Source organism: Rissa tridactyla, unplaced genomic scaffold, assembly GCF_028500815.1.
Source record: "Rissa tridactyla isolate bRisTri1 unplaced genomic scaffold, bRisTri1.patW.cur.20221130 scaffold_37, whole genome shotgun sequence".
Classification (NCBI taxonomy): domain Eukaryota; kingdom Metazoa; phylum Chordata; class Aves; order Charadriiformes; family Laridae; genus Rissa; species Rissa tridactyla.
In genome coordinates, this window is record NW_026529584.1 from 677,132 (window position 1) to 687,832 (window position 10,701).

Below are 10,701 nucleotides of genomic sequence, written 5' to 3' on the forward strand. Positions count from 1 at the left end.
AGACATCCACCCCTTCCTGCCCCCCATTACCTGGTGCTGGCCATGGACCATCCTCCTCCTCGCTGTCCCCGGGGTAGGGCTGCAGCTTGCTCAGGGACCCCTCTGAATAGGAGCCTGGAGAGAGGCCCAGCGGGTGTCAGGGGAGTGCGCTCTGCTGACCCAGCTTGTGCTCAGTGCTGCTGGGGACGTGGGACCCACAGAGCCATGGCTGCACGGGGACGAGGGCTCAGGACTCACCCTGCTGCCCTGGGACAAAGCCCATCTCCAAGGGCCTGCCAGAGCTGCCCTGGGACAGCCCCTTCCCTCACCCCTCAGGTGTCCCCCAGGGTGCAGGGGCAGGCAGAGAGGGGCTGTCCCCAAATGGGACGCGCAGAGCAGGTGGGGAGAAAGCTTCTCTCCTGGGCCCAGGACATGGGTGCTCCCCACACAGATCCAACAGCCCCACAACCGCACGAACCATGGGTTAGGGGGCTGCAGGGCTCAACCCTGCGTGGCAGCCAGGGGAAAGAGCACTGTAGATGTGTCCTCAACGAGGGACGCACACCAACCTGAGCCGCTGAACCTTGCCTGCTTCTGCCATGCTGGGCTGGAACCGATCTCCTCGTACACGGCCTCAGGGAAGGGCTCCTGAGCTCTCTCAGAGCCTGTGGACAGAGGCAGGGCTGGCCCAGGGATGGTCAGAGAGGGGATGGGATCCCACAGAGAGCACACACTCTTGTCCCCCCAGCTCTGCCTCTCCCACTCACTGACACCCCATGGCACCCCTGGCCTTGCCAGCAGGCATCTTCCCCTGGGAAGGGACCCACCTCTGCGCCCAGCCCTGGCGCTTCGCACTTGCCCGGCCAGGAGGGCCAGGAGCAGGCAGACAAGGGCTCCCAGGATGATGCACATGATGACGGGCAATGAGACTCTCCCGCTGCCGGTCAGACGGCCCCGCGTGGGATCTGCATGGCAGGAACACAGAAAGGGCAGCACCAGGCCTGGGAGAGGTGAGGGGCCGGCACACCCCAGTCCTGACCCCCATTACGTACCGGGTTTCAGGGGATGAGGGATGGGGAAGCTCCCACCTGGCTGGGTGAATGACAGCCCTCCCCAGCCTCCCGCCCCACTGCTACCCCGCTGCCTCCTCCTGGGAGTTTCACAGCCCAGCACGGAGCCCCTTCCCTCCGGCTGTGGGTCACAGCCTGGCCCCAAGAAGACCCAGCGCTGGTGGGGAGGACGGGTTACCTGCTGGAGGGGTTGGTGCTGCCGTCCTGGGTGCGCCTGCAGAGGAGGAGAAGGAGAGCTGGGCTGAGAGGGTGGGGGTGCAGGTACCAGGGAGCCTCCTCTCTGACACACCGTGTGTGTGTGTGTGTGCGCACACGTGTGCATGTGCAGACATCCCTGCCACATCCCACCCAAATCGCCCCTCCTGCACGACTGGTGAGCATGGCCAGGAAGGAGCGCAGGGCCCAGAGCAGGGACAGAGCCGGCAGCCCGGGAGATGCCCCTGGGGGCTGCAGGGCCCTGCGGGCAGAAGCTGGAGGACACCCAGCCCCACAGAAGCTGCTGCCCACTCGGCAAAAGGCTCTCCTGCTCTGCAGGGATGGCCTTGCTCTCAGGAGCTCTGGAGCCATGATGGCAGCCAATGGGGATAAGGGCTCCCTGTGAGGTGTCCCAGCCCTGCCGCCCACCTGAGCAGTTCACGGCCGCGTCCTCCTTATGGCGGCAGGCACCGCTGTCCCCAGGCCGGGCCCAGCAGTCCTGCAGAGATGGCTCTGTCCCCCGGCACTCCACCTGCTCCAGCCAGATGGGGCCGCTCCCCTCCCCAAATGCAGCCTCGGCCAGGGCAGACACCGCAGGGCCACAGCCCAGCTGCCTGCATGCCACCTCGGCATCCCGCATGTCCCAAGAGTCGTCACACACCGTCCCCCAGGAGCCGCGGTGCCACACCTCCACTCGGCCAGAGCACCCCTTCTCCCCTCCCACGGCACGAATCTTCTCCCTGTCTGGAGAAGGCAGAGAGCTCCCAGGGCCGCGGGACAACAGGCAGAGCCCTGCCAGGCGAGAGGGGCATGCAGAGGAGCAGCTACCTGTGCAGCTCGGGGTGCTGGGGCACGCAGCCATTGGGGCCGGGGGCGTTTCTGGCTGACTCCCTGCAGAGGGAAACGCTGTGGTGAAGGGGCTGCTGCAGGGGGGCGTGCAGCAGAGAGCGGGGCTCAGCTCAGCTCGTGCCACCCACCCATGGCAGCAGCTGAACCCCAGTCCTTCGGGGGACACACACTCGGCAACGTGGGGGACCCTGACTGCTCAGCCCCAAAGGGACCCTGGGTCACAGAGCAGCAGGAGGGTGTCCATGGAAGGGACACTCCTCAGAGCCCTGGCTGTTCCCTTCTGGGACCTTGCCTCGAGAAACCTCTGCCTCAACCAGGCGAAGCTGGGAGCCCGGCTGGCACCCGCTGGTGAATGTGTGGGGCTCCGGGAGAGGAAGTCCCATTTTTGGTACCAGCAGCAGCAGCGTCTGGCTTGGAAACGAAAGGCCCCCGCAGGCCCAGGAATTTGACCATGCCCAGCCAGGAGCAGGAACGCAGGGGATGCTGGTGCCCGGCTAGCTCAGAATTACCCTTGCAGGTGATGTGGGTCTCCTCTCGCAGGTCGTCGCATGACTGCGGGTGCCAGGGAGCGGAGGGACACTGCCAGAAGGAGCTGTTTCTCTCCCCACACTCCACACGATCCAGCCAGGCCGTGCCAGACAGCCTGCCGTAGGGCCGTTGTGTTTCCAGGGACCCTCTGTCCCCGCAGCCCAGCTCCTTGCATGCCAGCGACACAGTTTCAGGAGTCATGGAGTTGGAGCAAACGCTCCCCCACGTCCCATTGTAGAAAACCTGCAGGCGCCCGGAGCAGTTGGTGCCGTTCTCCAGCCTCAGGGCCATGAACTCTGGGAGGAAAGGCAGCGAGGGGGAACAGGCTGGGCTGGGGCTGGGGGAGCAGGGACACCCCTGCACCCGCCAGGCCCTCAGACAGGCAAAGGCACGTCCAGCAAGTCCCCCTTGCACCCACGGACAGAGAAATGTCCCTGATGGACAGACACCCCTGCCCTCCCTGCGGACCGTCAGGGACAGCGGAGCTCCCCAGGGACCCCCGGTGGGACTGAGGGCACCTGTGCATGGGTGTCCCCACGATGGCCTTTGTCAGGGGCTCAGAGCTGGCCAGGAACAGCCTCGGCCGTGTCCGGCTCTCCCCTCGTCCCGGCCTGCCTGGGCACTGGGCTCCCACCACAGCTCCCGGCACACACCTGAGCAGACGACTCCTGCGTCCTCTTTGTGCCCGCAGTCGTGCTGCCCCCAGGACCCTGCCGGGCAGTCCCAGAGAGCAGCTTCGGCCCCGGAGCAGTTCACGCTCTCCAGCCAGATCTGAGCGGAGCCTTCCCCGAAGCGAGCGGAGCCAACCGCCTCCAGCGCCCCTCCGCAGCCCAGCTGGTGGCAAACGACGGCAGCATCAGACAGGTCCCAGCCGTCATCGCAGACGCTCCCCCAGCTGCCCTGGTAGTAGATCTCCACTCTCCCCGCGCAGCGCCCAGGCCCGTTCACCAGCCGCGCCTGACGGCTCCCTGTAGCCGGAGGAAACCCCGGCTGCCGTCAAGGGCCGGCTGCCCACCCAGCCCAGAGCCTGGGGGGGCCGTGCAGCGCCACTCACCCCGGCAAACGACCCCCACGTCCTCGGCAATCCCTGCTTCCAGCGCACTCTCAGGCAGGGAGCTGTTGCAGAGGGTCAGGTTGGCCTCGTGCCCTGCACACCGCACCCCGCGCAGCCCCACGGGACCCGTCCCTCTCTGAGCCTTCGGGGGGTTGTAGGCTGCCTCTGCCTCTCCGCACTGCAGCTGCCGGCACACCACGCTGGCCTCCTGCACGTCCCACTGCTCATCCAGGACTCTGCCCCACGTCCCGTGCTGGAAGATCTCCACTCGCCCGTCGCACGGGCTTCCTCCACCCACCAGCCGCAGGGATGCGAAGCGAGCTGGGCCTGGGGAGAGCAGCCATGCCCCAGCCCTTGGCGGCATCGGGGAGCCCGGCAGCCTGCAGCATGTCTCCAGGCTCTGGCACCCTTGCAGGAGGGCCTTGGAGCTCGCCTGCCTGCCGCCAGCCCTCTGTGGGGACCTTCTGAGCCAGAGCCTTGCACTGCCACAGGATCCCCTGCTTTGGGAGCATTTAAGAGGAAAACAGAGTAACCAAGTGTTTTCCTGCACTCACCTGAGCATATGACAGCAGCGTCGTTCTCATGGGAGCACGGCAAGGCCCCCAGGGCAGTCACTGGGCACTCTCCCAGGTGGGCTTCAGTCCCGTCACAGTGGAAGGAGTCTCTCCAGACAGGGCCGGTTCCTCTCCCAAAACGCCCTCCTTTAGGAATGGACTCAGCAAACCCGCAGTTGAGGTGACGGCAGAGAACGTGGGCATCCAAGAGATCCCAGCGGGAGGCACAGAGGGTGCCCCAGGTGCCCTGCACATGGACCTCCACCCTCCCCTCGCACGCCGTGCTGCCGTTCACCAGCCTGAACCCTGTGAACTTGGGACAGAGAAGGATGAGACAGGGCAGACTTGTGCTTTTGCTGCCTTGGGTGGTGGAGTAGAGGCCAAATGGACACCCTGCCTTTCTCCTCCTTCTGCACCATTTTAGGGCTGCAGACAAACATTCAAGGTCAGGTTTAACGGGGCTCTGAGCAACCTGATCTAGTTGAAGAGGTCCCTGCTGGTTGCAGGCAAGTTGGACTAGATGACATTGAAAGGTCCCTTCCAACCCAAACCATCCTATGGTTCTGTGATCACCCCTTCTGTCCTCACACCCAGCAGAGCACAGTCCCCGTCCCTGCTCCCCCATCATCGGCACACCCCCGGTGGTAACACCCTGCCCCGAGTCCTTACGTGTGCAGGTGACACCGGCAGCATTCGCGTGGGTGCAGGGCTGCTCCCTGGGGGACCCCGTGGGGGCAGGAGCTGAGAAGGGATTCATTCCCCACACACTGCAGCTCTCTGTCCCACATGGGACCAGCCCCTTCTCCAAAGTGAGCTGCCCCCGGGGACAGACAGGGCTGTGCCACACTGCAACTCTCTGCAGACCACGTCGGCAGCTTTGAGACCAAAGTCGGAGTCACAGGACAGTTTTTCCACTCGTTCCTATCACGGATCTCCACTCGTCCTGAGCAGGGATTGTCCCCTCCAACCAGCCGGACAAATCCTGGAGTAACCAAAGAACCCTGTGAGTTCCCACAGCCCTCTGGCAGTTACATACCCATGTCCCACCTGGCCTGCACAGTGGCCACAGGCAAAGAGACCCACGGCCCTCCCAGCAGCTCCCAATGGGTGCTGATGGCACAGATATACCAGGGACACCCTGCTCCTCTGCCCAAGGACAGGGCTTTTTCCCTTGGAGCGGCCCCTTTGCTTTGGTTGAGGGACTTGTGTCTGCCAGGAGGCACAACCCAAAAGCCACTGGCCACTCTGCACCCTTCTCTGGGGCTGTGGGTGGCCGCGTGAGCAGCTCTCGGTGCCTCTGGCACAGGGGAACCTGGCCCTCAGCAATGCCAGACAGGTCCCTGGCTGAATTGGAGAAGAAAGATGAGGACCAACAAAAAATGCGGGGCATTGAGGGGGATTCATCTCCCCAGCCCCCAGGCACCAACTGAGGGTGGGATGAACCATCTTGGGGCCCAGTGGTGGGTGAACCCCACTGGTCTTTCCTCAGGGACCAGGGACACCAGTAATGACAGTCCCAGCTTGGCAGTGTGACCAGCAACACAGGACCCTGCCCTGGCGGCCGTTCATTGCTCCCTGAGGGCACAGCCAGGTCCCTTCTCCTGTCCCAGTCCCAAAGGTGGGGAAGAGATTGGCTCCTTACCTGAGCATGTCACTCCAGCATCCTCAGAATGATAACAGTTGCTTTGGCCCCATCCATTGTGTCTACAGTCAGGACAGGGCCGACTCTGTGCCGTGACACTCAACATCATCCATCCAAATGGGGCCGGATCCTGCCCCAAAGTATGCTTCAGCATGAGCTTTGACAGCGGACCCACAGCCCAGCTGCTTACAAACCACTGCAGCATCATTCGTGTCCCAGGAGTCATCACACACGGTCCCCCACTGGCCCTGGTGTTTCACCTCCACTCTCCCAGCACAGCGTCCGCCGCCATTCTCCAGCCTCACCTCCGCAGCCCCTTCAACCACCGAGATGGGACTGGTCAGGAGAGCGCCGAGTCCCAGAGTGCAGGTCTGGGGTCCCCCCTGCCTGTCACAGGCACCAGGATGGGAGCCCTCTCCCCTCCAGGCTCTCCCTGGGGATGTGTGGGCGTCCCCCCCACTCCCCATGGGCTGTGCAGGCTGGGGGTGCTAACTCCAGACCCGCCCAGCCATTATTATGTCCCACAACCCTCAGCACCTCCTCCCACCTCAAAGGGCCCCTGCCCATGCCCACCCAAAACCTGTATCGCCAGGCCGTGCGCAGGGCACCTGCTCCTCCCCAGCCAAGCACCCCTTAACAGCAATGGAGACACCCTCTCCCACCCAGATGGACACAGGCAAAGGCACAGGGTCCACAGACCTGAGCTCCTTCTGACCCTCATCTCAGCGGCACTTGGAAAGAAACCCTCTTCCCAAAGGGCTCTTGATGACCCCACTGGTACCCGATGGCCCTGGGCTGTGGGAAAAGGGAGCCAGCACTTACCTCTGCAGAGCTGCACCCAGAGGAGCAGCCACAGCACCCGAGGGGACAGGAGTCCCTCCATTCCCATCCTGAGCCTCCTGCCCTGCTGGCACAGCCCTGCTCTTCCCCACTCCCTGTCACAGCTCCTGGGGGACTCACGGGGGACAACGATGATGGGAGGGTGATATATCTCTGCAGATGCCGACCCAGCTGCGGAAGGAGCCAATTGAAGCAGCAGCACCTTTTTAGATGTTATCGGGAGCTATCTCCCCTCCGACACAGCCCAGCTCGCCAATGAACTTCTCCAGCGCCGTTCATGACCATATATGAGGGACATATATGTCCCGCTGCCGGTGTCATGGTCGCTGTGGTGGCGGATCATCATGGGACAAGCTGGGTGTGGAGGGGAATTTGGTTAGTCACCCCTTGCACCCTGCTGTGGGCCTGGAAGCACTGAGCATCTCCTGCACCGGGCTCATCCAAGAAGCCATGAGGCAAGTGTCCAGCTGCCCCCAAGCTGCGGTGACCATGGAGCGGGGACTGCACCAGGGTCTGTGTCAGGATGGGGAGGGAAACAGCCCCCTGCCCCTGCCATGGACCTCACTGTGCTGGGAGCAGCAGCTGGGAGAGGTCTTCATCCAGGGCAAGAGCTCCATCCCAGGAGTGTTGGCTTGTCCGTCCCTCCCTGCAGGGGCCCCACAGTGAGTCCCTCGCAGGAGCCGGAGCTGGATCATGTCCCTGCCCTGGCAGCAGACAGACAGCCCAGAGGCTCAGACGTGTCCCTGACTCTCAGTGTGTCACCCAGGGGCCGTTATTCCCCGCAGGCGGAGCAGGAGCTGGAGCCTGCAGGTGCACAAACCACAGCCCACGTGGCCTCGCCGCGCTCCCCCCGCTCCCCCCCGCAGTGCCCGGGCAGGAAGTCTGTGGTTTCCTCCTGGCGCCGTGCCCAGGCACATCCCTGGGGTGCCCCCGAGCCACCCCCACCCCGACTGCTCCAGCCAGGGCCACAGGGGCTGCTCCTTCGGCCTCGCAGACACGGGGACGGGCAGCTCCCGTCCCCCGTCATGCCGCTGTCATGCACACGGCCGCTCTGCACCGAGCCCCACGGGCACGGCGTGACATCGGTGACGTGACCTCACGTCCTTCCTACTGCCCAAGCTGTGTGTTCGTGGGTTATACTGACGGTGACCTCTCCTACTTCTGCTGCCGTGTGCTCATGAGTGGTACCGACAGTGACCTCACGTCCCTCCTGCTGCCACCACCGTGTGCTCAGGGGTTACAGTGACCATGACCTCACACCCTCCTGCTGCTGCTGCTGCATGCTCAGGAGTCCCGCTGTCACACGTGTGTGGGTGTTGTGTACAGGCTTCTGATGACGACGGTTCTTCCAAAAAGCCATATTGGGGTGGGGTCCAAGTATTATTGTAATGGCATCAGAAGCAGCCACACAAGCCATATGCCTGCTCCTTGCCCAAAAGCTACACAGGCAGCGGTGAAATCACAAGAGCGACATTCACAAGCCACATTCCTGCTCGTGGCCTATCAGGTATTCAGACACCAATGACCTCACAAACACCTACATAAACTACTGCTTGGCTCCCAATCTGTCATCTACTCGGGCACCCGTGACACCACAACACCCTACACCACCCATGTTCCTGCTCCTGCCCTACCAGGTACGCGGGCAGCAGTGACTTCACCAGCTCCTACACAACCCATGGGCCTCTTCCTGGCCTGTCAGCTGAGTGGTCACAGGTGACCTTGCAAACACCTACACAAGATGGGGGCTTAGTCCTGGCCTGCCAGCTTCTCAGGCACCTGGGACCTCAAAACACCCAACACAAGACATGTTTCTCCTGGGCTCCTCAGGCACCAGTGACATCGCAGAGACATCCACAAGCCAGGTGACAGCTCCTGGCCTCTCGTGAGGCAGTGACCTCACAGGCACCTACACGAGCTGTGCACCTGGGCCTGCCTTATCAGCTGCTCAGCCAAGAGTGACATCACGAGGACAAGCCCGAGCCACGTGTCTCCTATCAGCTACACCAGCACCAGGGACCTCACCAGCCCCTACAGGAGCCCTGGCCTTGCTCCTGCTCTATCAGCTACTCAGGCACCAGAGACCTGACCCCCACATCTCCCCCTGCTTGCTGTCTGCTCACCTCTGAGATACGACTCCTCACAAGCTCCTGCACAGACCAGAAGCCTCCTCTTGGCCTGTTGGCTACTCAGGCAGCAGCTCCTCACAAGCACAGACCAACCTATTTGCTGCGTGCTCGTCTTTTGGGGGGACCCAAGCCAGTACTGACCCCCCTCTCCGTCACTTGCTCACCCCTCCTAGAAGGGGGCCGTAGCCCCTGGGCATGTTCCAGCGTGTCCGTGCCCCACCACCTTTCGGGCACCCCTCCGCCCTCTTGAATTCCCCCCAGCCCACCCTGTCAGGGCTTGTTCTGCAGCCTGGTAAAGTGGGGGACCCCCACCCGGCCTTTTCCTTCTGCTTCCGTTCACATTTAAACTCTAATTCTTCACTACACTAAATCTTATTGAAGAAGGATTTATCCAATTAAAAACAATTCAAATTTAGAAACATTCAAAATTTTCAATTCAAAATTATTAATTTAATTTCTATACCTTTATTAATGTTTACCTAGATCAAAATATATACACATATATAGATATATATATAAGTAGTGTATCTATTTATAAATGAATAAATAAATTCATTAATAGAATTATACACTTCCTTTCATAGATACATTCCTCTAGGTGTATATATTGCCTACCAATCTTATAGTTTTATACCCAAGCACTTCTGGGCCAAAGGAGGCAGGCAGCCAATCCCAGGGGCTGTGTTCCTCTAAAGAAGTTGTCATGGTCGGTGGCCCAGCTGAAGTGCCTCTGTACCAACGCACGCAGCCTGGGGAACAAAGAGGAGGAGCTGAGCACCCTTGTGCAGCTGGAATCCTCACGGCTGGGGTTTGCTACAGGCCACCCGAGCAAGAGGAGCCTTTTGACGAAGCGTTCTTACTTCACCTCCAGGAAGCACCACACTCAGAGGCTGAGATCTACTGGGGGACTCCAGTCACCCTGGCAGCTGCTGGAAGAGCATCCCATGAAGCTGTGAGCAGTGCAGGAGACTCATGGAGTGTGTTGACGAAGGGATTGAGAGCAGCCCTGCAGAGAAGAGCGTGAGGATGCTGGGGCTGGAGTAACTGAACATGAGCTGGACACGTGCGCTGGCAGCCCAGAAAGCCAAGCGCATCTTGGGCTGCATGAGAAGAAGCGTGGCCAGCAGGTGGAGGGAGGGGATTCTCCTCCTCTACGCTGCTGTGGTGAGACCCCAGCTGGAGAACAGCGTCCAGCTCAGGGGTGCCAAGCACAGGACAGACACGGACCTGTTAGCGTGCGTGTAGAGGAGGGTCACAAACATGCTGTGAAACTGGAACACCTCTCATGGAGAAAAGCTGAGAGAGTTGGGGGTGTTCAGCACGGAGAAGGGAAGGCTCCAGGGAGACCTTATTGCAGGGATCCAACATAAAAAGGAGGCTCATGGGACAGTCGAGGAGAGACTGTGTACCAAGGCCTGCAGTGACAGGACGAGGACCAGGGCTTTAAGGTGTGTCCCCAGGGTGTCCCCGTCCCACCCGACCTGCGCCTCCTCCCCCGGCAACCCCAGCTCCGCCATGATGCCAGCGGGCGGTGGGGCAACGACCACTCAAGCCGGAAACCGGACCCACTTCCGGCGCAGGGGATGATGGGGGATGGAGTACGGGCCAGTGCGCACCAGCCATGCCAGTACGGGCCAGTGAACCCAGTATGGACCAGTGATCCCAGTATGGACCAGCATGGCCCGTTCCCAGTGCGCTCCCAGTGCTCCCAGTATGAACCCGTGACTCCTCGCAGTGCTCCCAGTTTAGTCCCAGTGCTCCCAGTATCACTCCCTGACTCCCCCCAGTGCTTCTACTGCGGTCCCAGTGCTCCCAGTATGACTCCCTGATTCCCCCCAGTACTCCCAGTGCGGTCCCAGTG

General features: G+C 61.7%; 1 protein-coding gene across 1 annotated transcript; it reads right to left on the reverse strand.

Moving 5' to 3' along the window:
• Window positions 1-480: 480 nt before the first annotated feature.
• LOC128903465 (scavenger receptor cysteine-rich type 1 protein M130-like) lies at window positions 481-10,357 on the reverse strand. Its single transcript, XM_054187476.1, has 9 exons — window positions 10,322-10,357; window positions 4,230-4,542; window positions 3,676-4,002; window positions 3,275-3,589; window positions 2,603-2,917; window positions 2,073-2,135; window positions 1,674-1,988; window positions 807-980; window positions 481-644 (listed from the first exon to the last, which is right to left on the reverse strand). The coding sequence occupies exons 1-9, from the start codon at window positions 10,355-10,357 to the stop codon at window positions 481-483; spliced, it is 2,022 nt and encodes a 673-aa protein (XP_054043451.1).
• Between the last annotated feature and the right edge of the window lie 344 nt (window positions 10,358-10,701).